The following is a 17,723-nucleotide window of genomic DNA, read 5'->3' as shown; positions in this document are numbered from 1 at the left end:
CACATCCACTCCGTGCCATACCATCCTGCCACTAATGGTTTTGCTGAGCGTTTTGTGCATACATTCAAGCATGCATTGAAAGCTTCCAGGGGTACAGCACCTGTGCAGCAGCACCTTGATGCGTTCCTCTTGACATATCGCAACACTCCCCATGCAATGACTAGAGAAACGCCAGCTATCTTGTTCATTGGACGCAAGCTGCGCTCTCGGCTGGATTTTCTGAAGCCCAGTGTGGTCGGAGCAGTGCGTCGACAGCAACACTCCAGGGACAGATGGTTCACTGTTGGCGAGCCTGTCCTAGTGTGTGTGACTATAGGAAGGGAGAGGACAAGTGGACGCACGGTGTCGTACTGGAGAAGACTGGGCCAGTGTCATACAAGGTGAATGTGGGAGCACAAGGAGTGTGGAAACGTCATGTGCCACGGTCACATTGTCATGGTCCTGAGTCTGCAGACTCAGTGTTTTGTGTTTCTTTATGCTTTTGTTTATTCTGAGTATATATTCTTTTATAATTTGCCATTTGTTAGGTTTGTGTGCTGTGCCTGCCCTGGTCCCACTTCTGTGTTCTGTCTGTCTATGGTGTCACACTGTCTGTTTGTGAATCTGTCTGTTTAGTTCAGTGTCTTGTCTGGTTCTCGGTGTCTGAGTTTCGGTTTTATTCTGAAGGTCCCCGTCTCATGTGAGTGTGTTCACTTTACGTTTCCCCTGTCCCGTCAGCTCTGATTTCTCACAGGTGTGTTGCCCTCCTGTCTCTCGTCCCCTGATTACTGCTGTGTGTATTTAAGCCCTGTGTGTTCTCCTGCCTGTTGCTGGTTCATCTGTGTTCAGTTCCTCTGTCTGCGGCTCTCTGCCCCGCACCCTGTTTCTTTTGCTCTCAGGTTTGTCATTTAGTTCTCCCAGTTTAGGTTTCTCCAGTCATCTGTCATTCCTCACTGCCTGTTCTGTCACTGCCACTTCTGTAAATAAACGTCACGCTCATCACCAGTCAACTGCCTGTATTTTGGGTTTGAGATATTATGTATGAACCAAGATTTATGGTATGCTGTACAAGCTATCAACAGTAGGGGGCACCACGCCCAGTTATGTGTGTGTGTAACTTCTGTGTTATGTTAATAAAGAGAAGAAGTCAACATGTAAACAAGCTACTGTGTGTATCAGTCTGACTCTGTATAAGCCCTAATAGTGTACTGACACCATAGAGGGAATATAACAAAAATCTTTATTATAAAGTTGCTGATCAAGTTTATTTCAAATGTTTGAAGTTCAAGTTTGCCATGTTTGCTGAAAATATTTCTTTAACTCTTGACATGAACTGAACATAAACTTGTGGCTCCTCTCATGTCACTGCTACCTTTTCTGCAGGTGTTACCTTATACATCATATTTTTTATGCTCACCTTTCTCACAACCGAGAGCATAAAGAGGAGGTGCTATTGGTAACAGGTTTGGCCAGCTCTTGGTTTCCTCTTTCCAGTGTACCGCTTACTTGATCAGACTTGTTTGCTTTTCAAACGGAGGTGTTTAAGTTTTTGTTCTTCACTAACAGGTAAGTCTTTCATGTTTGATTCAGCTTGTAATTCAGACTAATTAAGAGTTGTGTATTTATGTAAAAAATGTGGTTTAATCTAATCGTTGTTCATTTATCTCCATGTTGTAAGTTTTAACAACATCAGAAAACACATCAAGTTGAAACTGATTTTATGATTTCTGGAAGACAAAAATACAACTTATACAGTAAGAAGTCTAATAATAAATATAAAATATAGTACATATATTTATTGATTGGTACAGGGGTTTCGGGTTATGGGTGGAAAACAACACAAAAACATGACTTCCTTGTTCCTTGAACAAGAGCGTGCAGTAAATAAAGCTGGGGCATGGTGCTGACATCACTATGTGCTGCACATTTATCTGCTAAAACTGTGGATTTAACTACATTTCTGGAGTTTTTGAAATGTGTTGCATTAAATAGAAAAGGTTTCTTTTATTTAGCTTTGTTGATATAAATGTGGCAACGATTATTGAGAAAGAGATTTTTCATGTAACAACTGAGGGAGGAAGTAGAAACAATTCAGCAGAAATGAAAGATTAAAAAATTTATAATGACAACTTTTTGTCATGTGAGGCAGAGGCAGGCAGGAAGGGGATGCAAACACAGGACTCTAGTTTTAGTTCTAGAAAACTAGAACTAAAACTCCAAACCAGAAACACAGGGAGACTTACACACATGAGGAGGTACAACAGGACAAAAGGCAAAGGAACACACAGGGTTTAAATATACAAGGGAATAATGAGGGAATGGGATGTAGGAGGGAAACACAGCTGGGATTAATTAGACATAACAAGACAAGGGGAAGAAAAATTAGACACACTGACATTGGACATGGGACTGTCAAAGTAAAACAGGAAATAACACAAACATCGAACCAGGAAAATAAGACACAACAGAAGGAACACAAGGGAGGCACAGAGACAAAACCTAAAGGAAATCACAGCAGTGCTAAAGAAAAACTAAGGAACAGAAAATACAAAAAAACAAATCATGAAAAACCCAGAACATTGAATAAACAAAAACCGAAACATGGAGTCACCCTACTACAGACCATCACACTTTTATTATGAATATAATTGTTATTATTATTATGCCAGAAATTATCTATAGAGACCAAAGTCATTTTTGTAGCACACGACAAACTTTTTTCTGCTGTGAAGTGAAAATTTTAACATAGAAGTTTATGACACGTGACCTGCTGTTGTAGCTGACACAGTAAAGGGACTGGGCACATCACTGCGGGATTCCATTTTCAGCACCTGGAGGTTGCCTTTCCATGTAAAACATTCTTGTAAACTAGTATCAGCACAGTGTTATCCATATGAAGAACCCGTGTCACCTGTTAAAGCCAACTTGAGAGCGTGCAGTGATGTGACAGTGTCCCAGCATCAAGTCGGTTTAATTAATTAAAAGATTACTTTTAAAATTCTTTTTAAAGCTCCTTTGGTGGAAAGTGAAGGGAAGTGAGGTGTGTGGGTTTAATTGTTTTTCCACTAAGACTTTAATCTGATTCTTATTTCAGTTTTTTCTTGTCTCTCAGTCTCCAGGATCTCAAGACAGGATGTCAGTGACTGTGTCCAAGGCTGATGGGGTCACTGTGTTCACTGAATTCACTCTGACCCTTGACCCCCAAAGTCCTTGGCCTCCTCTGCGTCAGATGTTCAAGAACCTTTGCTACATTCCAGTGTGCTGCACTGTGTCTCAGCACCTGAGAAGTCTCAACAGAGCTTCTCAGACAGTGCTGGGGGTGAGCTACAACCATCTACACATCACATTTTATATTATGCCTATTTTTTAATTTGTAGTTTTTTCTTAAAGTGCACAATGTTCACTGTTCATACTGTACTTCATTTTTCACAGACGCTGCAGATAATGATCGGGCTGCTCAACATTGGATTTGGACTTATACTCTATAACGCTTGGACCTCCCTTTACATACACTACTTAGGCTTTCCATTTTGGTTGGGTGCATTGGTAAGGAAATAATGATGGAATGAATGAATATATATATATATATATACATTAGGGGTGCAACGATACACAAAATTCACGGTTCGGTTCGGTTCGATACTTTGGTGTCACAGTTCGATATTTTTTCGATACAAAAAAAATGTTCATGCCTTTTTAATTTGTCATTTATTAAAATTATAAATATATATTTTAACTCAAAAGTACAGTTTTTAAATTTAACCCTAACCCTTGTGCGTGTTTTTTATTTTGACAGCGAATACGCACCTGCGGACCACTTATGTGCAGCCCTGTTTATTTATCTGATCATATTGCAGCCACAGAAATTCTTTTGTCCATGAAACCATAAAGCTGCACTTTATTTTTGCCTTATAGTCTGATTTGTCATAACTTCTCTGTTTTGTGGTAAGCTTTTCTTTGGCTGTCACTTCTTCACCCTGACCTCTCTTATTTGGCTCAGCAGAACTAAAATATATATCTGTCTGTGAAGGTTCTCAGTCATCCAGGTCATAGTCAAATATATATCCTGCTGCTTTTAAACACGCACTCACATAAGCTCAGCGATTCTCTGCGCGATCAACCTCTCACATGTTTAAGCTTGCTGCGGGAGATTTCACTTGTCATGTTTGCATAGTAAGCTAACAATTAATAAGATGATGTCAGAGGAATTGGTGCACAAATTATCATCACTCACAGATCAGTGCTGTCGCTCTCTATACACAGTTCGCGCCATTGCAAAGTGAAAGCAAAAAAACAAGCGCAAATTCAAACGCGACTTCAATATGTCACATATTGACAGTGGCTCACCGATGCCAATGACATAATTACCCAGCTACATTTCCGAAAGAATGCAAAAGCATTGACATATATTTTTCCTACAATAGCCCGACGGGCAGGGAAGAGAAAGATTTTGGTAGCCCGACTGAAAAAATCGCTAGCTTCGGGACGTCGGGCTAGCGATATTGCAAGCCCTGTATCTGATTGAGGAATCACTCATCTTTGGAAAAGAGAGTTTATTACAGAGAAATGTCTCTTTCCAAAATAAAAGCTATACTATCCGCTTCTTCTGGGCTATATTCTCAGCAGCATATTAAACAGCTGTCTAAATGACTTGGCTAAAGTTAGTAGCATGCTTGCTTGTTTTTTTTCTGCTTCCACTTGTCTTTGCACTAGGATGATGTCGGCGTAAATGTGCAGTCATATTCGTTGTGTTCCCACTAGTGCTGTCAGGTTAATCTCGTTGAAATGACCTTAACGCCACAACACGGCAAATCTCCGTTAACGAGCTACCGCCGATCGCTCCGTGCATGGGGCTAGACGGCCAACACGTTAACGAGCTAACTGCGCTAACACACTAGTTCTCACCCATGTAATTCAGCATTGCATGGCACATCCAACATACTGTTTTACTTTAGTCCATGACTCGCTTACCTTCAGGGTCATACGTCACATGAAAACCAAAATAATTCCAAACGCCAGATCTGAATGAGGGTGGGGGAGGTCCATGTTGTAAGGAGAGCTTAACTTCTGTCTCGCTAGCTTGCCCTGCGCTCTTCCTTCTGACGATGCTGTCTGTGTTGAGCGCTCAGTGAATCTGCGTTCGACTACTCCGCCTAGGCTGCACTGTCGACCCTAGGCGGAGTAGTCGAACGCAGATTCACTGAGCGCTCAACACAGACAGCATCGTCAGAAGGAAAGTTGATAAAATAAATTACAAATTTTGTATTGTTCGATACATATGCGTACCGAACCGAAAGCACTGTATCGAGCGGTTCAATATCGATACGAATATCGTTGCACCCCTAATATATATATATATATATATATATATATATATATATATATTAGGGGTGCAACAATATTCGTATTGATATTGAACCGTATATATATATGTGCATACATACATTGTCTAATAAGCAGCACAGTGGTTGTTATTGTTGCCTGATAGCAACAAGGTTCTGGACTGGGTGTCAGTTGTGTGCGAGTTATTTCTGGGTGATCCGGTTTCCTCCACAGCCCAAAGATGTGTTTCATGTTAACTTGTAATTCTAAATTGTCCTTAGGAGTGGAAATTTCTGTGGTTGTCTGTTTGTCATAAATGGGTGACCTGTGTTGCTCCCTTGTTAGTGAGATTTGGTTACGAAAAAAAAGATGACCAGATTTGTTTTTCCATTTCACATCAGGTCATACTGGATACACAAGATGAGAAATGAAATGCCAAAAAAGAGCCATGTAAACCAAACCTGTCACAGTAATGGAATAGGAATCAACTGAGTAATCTTTACGAGAAGATCATTTTGGGGGTCAAACATATCTTTCCTAAATATGTGACAGAAAGCTTAATTGCCAAGTTTTGTCCAAGATCTATCTAAGTGTGATGACACCAGTGCACATTTACACGCACCAGTTCATAGTGGCTCAAGAGTTGGGAGTTCGCCTTGTAATCGGAAGGTCCCGGTTCGAGCCCCAGCTTGGACAGTCTCGGTCGTTGTGTCCTTGGGCAAGACACTTCACCCGTTGTCTACGGGTGGTGGTCAGAGGGCCCGGTGGCGCCAGTGTCCGGCAGCCTCGCCTCTGTCAGTGCGCCCCAGGGTGGCTGTGGCTACAATGTAGCTGCCATCACCAGTGTGTGAATGGGTGGATGACTGGTTGTGTAAAGCGCTTTAGGGTCCTTAGGGACTAGTAAGGCACTATACAAATACAGGTCATTTACCATAGTTTTGCTAGGTTACATAAAAATTGGTTATAGTTCAAAATACCAGTTTACACAAACAAACCATACAATTTGTTTTTGTAAACAAACAAATTATATAGTCTTTCCAACCTCCTTAAACTGTACAATTGTTCTCTCATGGCGAAAAGTTTATTTACAACATATCCTGAGGGGATAAAATGTCCATAAAGACCCCTCTGTTTTCTCTGTTGCACTCAGTAAAAAGATGGATGTGAACTTTATTTATGTATTTATTTATTTTGTCTTTTGTCTAGTTCATCATCTTCGGTATTATGTGCATTTTGTCTGAGAAGTATCCAAGTCCATGTTTGGTGAGTATTTCAGCTGTAAAACATTTTCATATGATCTCTAAAGGACTTTTTGTTGTCATGTCTTATTCTTATTTGCATTCATGATAAATATATTAAACATGTACAGTATGTCCTACAGCATACACACACTTACATAAATACTGGAGGGAAGTTTGCGGAGAGAGGGCTTAACACCCCTCTAGTCTACATATAATTGCTAAATTATTTTTAGCAAATAAAATACTTTGATAAAAATGATTTCCCACTCCTGACCCCACCTCCAACTTTTCGCACTGCATCTTGAAACAGTTTATATTACAAACAACAATCAGGATGTTACATCCTCATCATGGAAAGATTGTCCACTGGCCTGTAGGTGTGAATAGACTGCAGAGTCCTGGCCTGATGAGGTAGCTCTTCTGTGTTGTGCCATCCATTTCTCCAAAGGTTGTTTGGTTTCCCTGATTCCCCAATTTTTGGCGGAGCATGTTCAGGGTTTTAAAAGCCACAGAGACGCGGTGTTTAGAAAAAATGAGTCTTAATTGTTCCGATGCTCATGACACATACAGGAACACAAAGGGTTTTCACTTAGGCAGCACTTGTCCTTCCCTCCTGGATCAGTTGGAGCTTTCTTTAGGAGCCTTCCCAGCTTTGACAAATTGTTATGACCCGGCTCTGCTAGGCGACAGCGGATGTAACATAAATGAGCCCAGAGACCAGGAGGTTAGATAAAAAGAAACACACGAGGTTTATTAACACAACTGAAAACCGTTAGTGAGAGGCACAGAAAAGAAGACCAGACACCAGCGAAGGAGGATAAGAAGGACAGACGCAACAACATTGTCATTCCCTATGTAGCCGGTGTATCAGAAAAACTCAGGAGAGTTTTCTCCAAGCATGACATCCCAGTGTATTTCAGACCCAGCAACACACTCAGACAGAAACTGGTTCACCCGAAAGACAAAACGCCAAAACACAAACTTAACAACGTGGTGTATGCTGTACAGTGCAGCGAGGAATGCTCAGACCTCTACATTGGAGAGACCAAACAGCCACTTCACAAGCGCATGGCACAACACAGAAGAGCCACCTCCACAGGACAAGACTCAGCAGTCCATCTGCATCTTAAGGATAAAGGACACTCTTTCGAGGATGCCAATGTTCACATTTTGGACAGAGAGGACAGATGGTTTGAAAGAGGAGTGAAAGAAGCCATCTATGTCCACTGTGAGCGACCATCTTTGAACAGAGGCGGGGTTTACGACACCAACTCTCTGCCATCTATAATCCAGTTTTGAGATCCCTTCCCAGACGCCTTAACGCCCACTCACATCCTGGGCCATCTGACCTCAGGAATTCGCATGACAAGGTGGGGCCAGGTTTCACAATGAACACACCCGAAACTCTGGCTGATTGGGACCCACACCCAGTTTCACACCTTGGCTCAGGTGATTAGAGGATCATCAGGGGGTCCTTTTGTCCCTCTGTGGGGGTCACTCCCACTAGGTTTATATCTGGGACTCTCCACCATTTGACCTTAGAACTGAAGAAGCTTCTCGGATGAGAGGTGAAACGTCTTCAAGCAACTTAAAGAAGTCCAGACGCTTTTCTTTGCAAGCTCCTTTGACCCGTTAGTGAAACAGCTCACTAGGCAATAGAGGGATTTTAGACAAACATAACAAACAACTCAAGTAACACTACTAACACCAGTAGAACACTATTCATCTAAACATCTCACGGGAGGCAACTCAAAACAAAGGCTCAAATGAAGGCAAAAGGAGGGACAATCTACACAGCCTGTTCGAGTCAACAAGTCCCTCTTCGAATGAAGAATCCTCAGCCTTTTATATTCTCAGGTAATTGCAGGCAGCTGTGTCATAATTGCAAGCAGCTGTGTCATTGGTCTGTCATACTCAAGGCTCCTGCAGCAGCCAATGGTGTGAGTGGTCTGACACGCTCTGATCTGCATGAAGTTGGGGCGAGCATAGGTCCGGGCCAGCCAATCCCCCGTGAGTCCTGGAGCACTTTGATTTCCATAGAGGAAGGCGGGGCCACCTGAGGCCAGAGGCCGTAACACCCCTCCCCTTAAAATACCAACTATGTTGGGCAGAAGCAGACATTACAGAGTGTGAACAACAACAAAGAACAAACACAGTAAAACATGTTTACAAGCGGGACAGACCATCAGCTAAAACATTTTCAGACCCCTTTTTATGGTGAATACTTAAGTTGTATTCCTGCAACAACAGAGCCCAGCGCATAAGGCGCTGGTTATGATTAAACATGCGAGCAAGGAACACGAGTGGGTTGTGGTCGGTGTACACAACAAGAGGTAACATACTGGATCCCAGGTATACGTGAAAGTGCTGAAGAGCCAACAACAAAGCAAGGGTCTCCTTTTCAATGGTGGAGTAGTTTAACTGATTTTTTATTGAACTTGCGGGAAAAGTAACAAACGGGGTGGTTTAATCCCTGCAAGTCTTCTTGCAACAGCACTGCCCCAGCCCCAACAGCACTGGCATCAACCTCAAGTTTGAATGGTCGCGTCAAATCAGGTGCAGCTAACACAGGGGTGTGGCAGAGGAGGGCTTTTGCACTCTCAAAAGCATCTTGACATTCACTTGACCATATAAACTCAACCTTTGGGCTGAGTAGGTCAGTCAATGGCTTCACTACAGTGGAGAAATTTTTACAAAAGTTTCTGTAGTAGCCCACCATCCCCAGAAACCTACGCAACTCACGCCTAAGTACGTCACTGTAGCTTTGGCAAACTCACACTTAGCTAAGTTGAGAGTTAGAGTAGCTTGAGCCAAACGGTGAAATACCTGGTGTAACGTTTCCAAATGATCTTGCCATGTTTCAGTGTAAACTACTAGATCATCTAGGTAGGCACTGCAGTTGGACAGGCCATGGAGGACTTTATTTACTAGCCTCTGGAAGGTGGCAGGAGCGTTAAACATGCCGAAAGCCATGACTGTGTATTGTAGAAAATCATCAGGTGTAACAAAGGTAGAGATGTTAGAGGCACGTTCAGTTAAAGGGACCTGCCAGTAACCTTTAAGAAGATCTAATTTCGTGACATACTGAGCAGTCACAATACTGTCCACACAATCCTCAACTCTTGGGAGAGGATGTGAGTTAGCCACAGTCACAGAGTTCACCTTCCGGAAGTCTGTAATAAAGCGGGGCGAGCCATCTGGCTTAGATTCCACTATACAAGGCGAGCTCCAGGGGCTTTGACTGGGCTTCGCTAAGCCATGTTGCAGCAGATAGTCAGCCTCCTGTTTCATGAGCAAGCGCTTATGGGGGCTGGCTCGATAAGGATGCTGCTTAATAGGTTTAGCTCCCTGGACATCAATGTCATGCTCTTGCACCGTAGTGCAAGTTGGCACATCCCCGAATAAACAGGTGTATTCCCTAATCAAGGCAGTTATGTCTTCTTGCTGCTCCGAAGACAGATGCTCAAGCCAACTCGGCAATGCATTCAGCATTTCTGAGTTAGACAGACGGGGTCTAGAACAGGTGGGATAACTTATGTTTAAACCATCAACCTCGTCCACCCCTCCTTCCTCTAGGTGGCTTGAGGCTACAATAGGAGCACAGAACCCAGCAGGCTCTGGCGTTGACCGAGGATGGTACAGTTTCAACATGTTTATGTGACAGACGCGTGTTTTGCGTCTGCGGTCGGGAGTGCAAATTACATAATCTGTCTCCCCTCTCCATTCACAAACTTTAAAGGGGCCGCTATACCTAGCAGACAAGGCTGAGCCTGGAACAGGCAAGAGCACAAGAACTTGGTCACCCACCTGAAAGGTTCTTTTAACAGAAGCCTTATCATAATGGCGTTTCATCTTTCCCTGTGAAACGGCAAGGTGCTGTTTAGCCAGAGCGTTGGCTTGATTCAAACGCTCACAGAAGTGCTTTACATAACTGCTGACATTTACTTCGAAAACTCCATGTGGGCTCAAAAATGCCTCTTTCAGAGCTTTGAGGGGTCCCCGTGGCCTATGGCCAAATACCAGTTCAGAAGGACTAAAACCAAGTGACTCCTGCACAGCGTCACGGGCAGCAAATAACACAAATGGAACACCCTCATCCCAGCTCTTTTCAGACTTCAGGCAGTATTGGCGTAGCATCGTCTTTAAGGTCTGGTGCCACCGCTCTAATGCACCTTGCGATTCAGGATGATAAGCAGAGGACACGACGTGCTTGACACCTAGAGTGCTAGCCACTTGTTTGAACAACTTAGATTGAAAGTTTGAGCCCTGGTCAGTCTGTATGACCTTTGGGAAGCCAAACACTGAAAAGAATGTTGTCAACGCCTTAACAACAGATTTTGCTGTAACCTTATGTAACGGGACAGCCTCGGGGAAACGGGTAGCTGCACACACGATCGTGAGAAGGTATTGCTTTCCTGATTTTGTTCTAGGTAGTGGACCCACACAGTCTACTATGACATGGTCAAATGGCTGATCCACTACAGGAATGGGACACAACGGAGCCGGGGGTATGACCTGATTAGGTTTACCTGCAATCTGACATACATGGCAACTGTTGCAAAATTTAGAAACATCACGCTTCATACCAGGCCAAAAGAAATGTTTTAATAGTAGCTGGTATGTTTTCGTGATGCCCAAGTGTCCCGACCACTGGCTTTCATTGGCAAGGGCCAGGATTTTCTGTCGGTACACAGAGGGCACGACAATCTGCACCTGGTGGAGACCATTGAAGCAGTAGAACATCATGTTCTACAAAATAGGCTTGTTGCTCTTTTTGCAAGTAACACTACTAGCACCAGTAGAACACTATTCATCTAAACATCTCACTGGAGGCAACTCAAAACAAAGGCTCAAATGGAGGCAGGAGGCAAAAGGCAAAAGGCGAGACAATCTTCACAGTCTGTTCGAGTCAACAAGTCCCTCTTCGAATGAAGCATCCTCAGCCTTTTATATTCTCAGGTAATTGCAGGCAGCTGTGTCATAATTGCAAGCAGCTGTGTCATTGGTCTGTCGCACTCAAGGCTCCTGCAGCAGCCAATGGTGTGAGTGGTCTGACACGCTCTGATCTGCATGAAGTTGGGGCTAGCATAGGTCCGGGCCAGCCAATCCCCCGTGAGTCCTGGAGCACTTTGATTTCCATAGAGGAAGGCCAGAGGCCGTAACACAAATGTCCAGCTGGGATAACCACATTTACTCAGGGCCTTCTTGAGGTGATGTTCTTCTGCTTCCCTGACCACTTTGTCTGTGGGGATGGTGTTCATTCTGTGTTGTAGCGCACTGGTAACACCCAGATTGTGCTCCACTGGATGGTGAGAGTCAAACCTTAAATACTGATCTGTATGCGTGGTTTTACGGTACACATCAATATTTAAATGTCTCTCGTTACTGATGGAAATCTTACAGTCTAAGAAGGCTAACCTGCAACTTTTCATATTCAATGGTACTCATGGCCACTGATCAATGGTCTTTGATCAGTAGTTGTAGATCAGAGGTCGTGACAATTTGCATACTAATGGTCAAGAAACTGACCTCACAGCCCATTGTTCATCAGTGGTGCTAGTTTCAGTAAGTATGCAAATGAGACTGAAGAGGATGGATGAGTGACCAAACGTTTCTCCCACTGAACCAGCTTTCTGGGATTTCCTTACCTGGATGATTGAGCATTCATGAAGACAACAGTCACAATAGATTTCCTGAGAGATTACACTGAATAGGGGATGTGATCCAGAACTCGTTCTGTTTCTATATTTCATTATGTCAAGAAGAATAAAGGAAGAGGAAAATGAAAAAGAGGCAGATTAGCTGGCTAAGGTTAAAAAACTGCTGCCTAAGTTTAAACGTAACTTCTGTACAATTATAATTCACGTTGAAGAAGCTCTCATTTTTTAGAAATCTGGCCAAATTAGTGAACCCCCCCTCCACAAATGTGATTATCTAGACTTGGGACCAGGAAGCAGAGTTGCAGTTTTATTATGTGTCTCTGCAGCTTCTCTCCTCCTGTCACCCCCCTTAAAAAGAAAAATCCCATCCTCTGAGAGACTGTGTCAGCTGCCAGATAAAAAAAAAAGAACAAACAATCCAAAAACATTTAAAAAAAATCACAAAGAATAACAGCAAAGTCCACAACTATCCACAACTGCACCAAAGCGTTTTGAAAGCGCTCTCGAAATCGCATATATTTCCAAACAGAGCTGTCCCATTGCAGTGTGGATGTTTGAAAACGCAGACTTTCTAAAACGATGTTGCATTTTAGTCATGTGATGCAGTCATGTGACCAATTAAACAAAGATAGCGGAGTGCATTATTCAGCAGCTGTTTTGATTTGTCTCAATTTTGACAGCCCTAAAAAAAGATTAACATCAGTTTGTACGTGCTCCAGATAGCTTTTATTCAAATTCTTTAATTTGCGCAAATTCACTCGCTTTTGCGCAGGACTGGAGCGTAAGCGTTTTGGGCCGTTTCAATGTGGACGCACAATTCTGTGAAAATGACTGAAAGCGCTAGTGTGGACGCGGAGAGTTTTCAGATGAAAACGCCATTTTCAAATCTATCCGGGCTAGTGTGGATGTAGCCTAAGGGGAGACAATGCTAGGGACACAGACATGAGACAAGGGACCGTCAAAGTAAAAAGACATGAACACAAGGGAGCACAGTGAACACCTAAACACTGGAAGAAAATAACAAAAAATCAGAAAACTAAAAATTGATAAACACAAAACATAAACATGGAGTCACCAGATTCCGGACCATGACATCTACGACAGAGATTCCAAATCTGAAGAATCATCAGAATCAGATACTTCATTAATCTGAAGTGAAGAATAACATTAACAAACCAAAAACAGAAACCCTAAACCCAAATTCACAACCATCATATCCTAAAGCAGCAACTAGACAGAAACCAACATTTAGATTAATGAAGAATCCAGACATGACTATGAAAACATGTGTACTCACAGAGGCTATGATACTTTAGTCTAAGAATGCACTAAGTGTCATTTATGGTTTGGATATTTTCTTGTACATTAACTGGTCATTTTTGTTTTTCAGGTCATCCTTACTGTGATTCTGAATCTGGCTGGAGGTGCTTTTGCCATGACAGGCAGTGCATTGTACGGCGTTTATTTAGAAGACATTGGCTTTCGTTGGAACTATGATTGCTACAATGGCTACAATGGCTACAATGGCTACAATGGTTACAATGGCTACAATGATTACGGGTATGGAAGGAAAACAATAAGGTCTCCATCTTTGGAGGAAAAACTCCTTCAGGAGAAATGCTACGAGGGCCGAGCAGTGCTGGTGGTAAGTTAGGGAAAGCAGAAAGAAAAATCGCACATATACACTATATGATACTATCTTATATACTGCAGTATATAACATTTTGAGACTTTAGATGAAACACTGTTGTTTGTGTCCCATCAGATGCTCCTGAGAAGCATCAGTGCTGTGATGATCACCTTGTCTGTTCTGGAGCTCTGTGTTGTGATAAGCTCTGCTGTCCTGGGAATCGAGGCTCTGAGTAACAAAGAAAAAGGACAAAACAAGGTAGATAATGGACAACACAATGGTTCAAGCACATTCTGATAAACATGTTAAATAGTAGAAGATGTTGGCTGAACACATGAAGTGTTCTTGCAGGAATTCTGTTTGTTTTGTCTGAATATCAGTGAAACCAGGTAACAGTGAGTCTGTGCAGTGTTCTCATGCTCTCTACCAGTTTGAGTGAGTCAGTTAAAGTTTATATCTGATGTACAGACAGAGAGCAGGATGACAACATAAAACAAAACAACAGCCCATCATGACTTTAAGGCATGAAGCTCAGTCAGTCCCACGTCTGGCTCCCACATGGACCGGCCCAGGACAGCAAGTCCAGAGTTCAGGCTGCAGATTTTAGGGAGAGACTGTGTGAATCAGAGCTTGGTGGTGGAACTGCTGCAGAGAGAGAGAGAGATCCATGAGGAAGAAGAACTGTTGGGACTAATAAAAAGATAGACCAGAGGAAGTTTGAACAGCTGTGCCCAACTTTATGTTAGTTTGAAAAACAACAGCTTACCAAAATTTGTTTTAATAAGATCCATCCATCCATCCATCTTCATCCGCTTTATCCGAGGCCGTGTCGCAGGGGCTGCAGCCTAAGCAGAGAGACCCAGATCTCCCTCTCCCCAGCCACCTCCTCCACCCAGCCACCTCCTCCAGCTTATCCGGGGGAACACCAAGGCGTTACAAGGCCAGCTGAGAGATATAATCTATCCAGCATTTCCTGGGTCTGCCCCGGGGCCTCCTCCTGGTGGGACATGCCTGAAACACCTCACCCAGGAGGCACCCAGGAGGCATCCTTGTCAGATGCCCGAACCACCTCAGCTGGCTCCTTTCGATGTGGAGCAGCAGCGGCTCTACTCTGAGCCCCTCCTGGATGGCCGAACGTCTCACCCTATCTCTAAGGGAGAGGCCAGCCACCCTTCGGAGGAAGCTCATTTCTGCCGCTTGTATCCGCGATCTCGTTCTTTCGGTCACTGCCCACAGCTCGTGGCCATAGGTGAGGGTAGGGACGTAGATCGACTGGTAAATTGAGAGCTTCGCTTTTACACTCAGCTCCCTCTTCACCACGACGGACCGGTGCAGCATCCGCATCACTGCAGCCGCAGCCCCAATCCGTCTGTCGATCTCCGGCTCCCTTCTCCCATCACTCGCGAACAAGACCCCGAGATACTTGAACTCCTCCATTTGGGGCAGGAACTCATCCCCGACCTGGAGTGGGCACTCCACCCTTTCCCGGCTGAGAACCATAGCCTCAGATTTGGAGGTGCTGCTCCTCATTCCCGCTGCTTCACACTTGGCTGCGAAGCGTTCCAGTGCGAGCTGGAGGCCCTCACCCGATGAAGCCAACAGAACCACATCATCCGCAAAAATCAGAGATGAGTGAAAGCCCTCCGCCACTTGGCTGCGCCTAGAAATCCTGTCCATAAAAATTATGAACAGAACTGTTTACAAAGGGCAGCCCTGGCGGAGCCCATCACCCACCGGGAACGAGTCCGACTTATTGCCGGCAATGCGAACCAAGCTCTTGCAACGGTTGTATAGGGATCGAATGGCCCGTAACAATGGGCCAGACACCCCATACTCCCGCAACACCTCCCACAGGACACCCCGAGGGACATGGTCGAATGCCTTCTCCAAGTCCACAAAACACATGTAGACTGGTTGGGCAAACTCCCATGCACCCTCAAGTATCCTCGAGAGGATAAAGAGCTGGTCCAGTGTTCCGCAACCAGGACGAAAACCGCATTGTTCCTCTTGTATCTGAGGTTCGACTAACGGACGAACTCTCCTTTCCAGCACCCTGGCATAGACTTTCCCAGGGAGGCTGAGGAGCGTGATCCCCCTGTAGTTGGAACACACTCTCCGGTCTCCCTTCTTAAAGATGGGGACCATCACCCCGGTCTGCCAGTCCAGGGGTACTGCCCCTGATCTCCACACAACATTGTAGAGGCGTGTCAACCAGGACAGCCCTACAACGTCCAGAGCCTTCAGGAACTCGGGGCGGACCTCATCAACACCAGGGGCTCTGCCACCAAGGAGCTGTTTAACTGCCTCAGTGACCTCGCCCCCGGAGAGTGGCGGGTCATTCCCCTCATCCCCAGACTCTGCTCCCTCCTCGGAAGCTGTGTCAGTGGGATTAAAGAGGTCCTCGAAGTATTCCTTCCACCGCCTGACAATTTTCTCAGTCGACGTCAGCAGCGCTCTGCCAGCACTATACACAGTGCAGGTAGAGCACCGCTTTCCCCTCCTGAGACGCCTGACGGTTTGCCAGAATCTCTTCGAGGCAGTCCGAAAGTCTTTTTCCATGGCCTCTCCGAACTCCTCCAACACCCGAGTTTTTGCTTCAGCCACTGCCCGATCCGCATTCCGCTTCGCCTGTCGATACCTGTCGGCTGACTCCGGAGCTATAGTTTTAATAACAATAAAATAAATTGTAATTGCACTTTATTTTTAATGTCACCTTAAATGTTGATTCCTTTGTGTATTCCTGCATGAAAATGTCATCAAAGTGTGCACAGTCGTGTTTGTGACTGGAGGGAGTTTACACTTCACAAATATTATTTTTCTCTTTTAGAGCACTGACGACCCAGAGCTCTACAAACCTATGCTGGAGGAAGTCACTGTACAGCCTGTGGCATTAACAGCCTGACTCTGTTCACGAAATATCAGCGATTTACACACATTCTTACTAATAACTTACTGATAATATACGAATTATTACTGTGTTTTGATGTAGTGATGTATATCTTATGTTTAGTTAGATCCCAGCACCTGCGTATGTAAAAAATAATTGTTACAAGTCTTTTCTTTTCTTTCTTTTTTTACAGAAGTGTTTAAACAGGGAATGTCAGGTGGAGGTTGTTACTTTTAAATGAGGTTTGAAATTTTAAGAAACTCAAATTTTTACTTTTCTCAGCCTGTGCTGTAAAGGATTTCTTGGTATGTTCAATAAAACATGAAAAGTTCAGCTGTTGTGCGTTTTTTTTTTAAAATTCAGATTGTTTGCCTGTAATTGTGAATCAGATCGAGACCAAAACACATTCTCATTGCATTTGGAAGAAAAACAATAAAAGGTGAATCAAATAGACCATTACGGTAAGGCTGGGATGGTCAATGTGGTAAAGTAAATCCGTTGGGCATCTTCCCTCGTCTTTAGACAATAATTCTGATGGAAAAAGAGCCAAACGGGACAGGCAAAAAAAAAAAGAGAAAAAAAAAAGGATGTAAATCCTTAGGTGACGGCCAAGCAAAAAACAAGGTCATAGTCCCCCCGTGAGAGGGGCCAGCGTGTAAGAGTTTGTGGAATGTTCTTTGTCTGTGTCTCTGTATATAAGATGTAAGGGCGATGGCCACAATTCAGAGATGGTCCTGGTGTTTCACTGGGATGCTCTCTCCACATTGCAATGTGTTTATTAAACCCACTTCAACTCAAGCTCACTGGGTGTGTTGAAGGTTATTGTTAAAATTTCCATAACACAAGAAAGGTGTGGTTTGTGTCTATGAACAGTGAACACCCGTGTGTACACCTGTGTGCACACCTGTATGGATGAGCGTGTTATTATTCAAATGGTTTCTCCATATAATCATCTTCTAGGGGGTATGGGGAGCCATAGCCCCGTCCCCCAGGTCATGAAGCAG

The 17,723-nt window shown here is 43.9% G+C and overlaps 1 protein-coding gene across 1 annotated transcript; it reads left to right on the top strand.

Moving 5' to 3' along the window:
- The first annotated feature begins 1,419 nt into the window (after positions 1-1,419).
- LOC113032024 (uncharacterized) lies at positions 1,420-17,052 on the top strand. Its single transcript, XM_026184660.2, has 7 exons — positions 1,420-1,545; positions 3,092-3,298; positions 3,412-3,525; positions 6,508-6,564; positions 13,593-13,847; positions 13,968-14,090; positions 16,660-17,052. The coding sequence occupies exons 2-7, from the start codon at positions 3,113-3,115 to the stop codon at positions 16,732-16,734; spliced, it is 810 nt and encodes a 269-aa protein (XP_026040445.2). The 5' UTR covers positions 1,420-1,545; positions 3,092-3,112; the 3' UTR covers positions 16,735-17,052.
- Positions 17,053-17,723: the final 671 nt, after the last annotated feature.

Source organism: Astatotilapia calliptera, chromosome 11, assembly GCF_964374335.1.
Source record: "Astatotilapia calliptera chromosome 11, fAstCal68.1, whole genome shotgun sequence".
In the NCBI taxonomy this organism is placed as follows: domain Eukaryota; kingdom Metazoa; phylum Chordata; class Actinopteri; order Cichliformes; family Cichlidae; genus Astatotilapia; species Astatotilapia calliptera.
The sequence above is the reverse complement of the archived record's forward strand: the minus strand, read 5'-3'. Positions and strand labels throughout refer to the sequence as shown.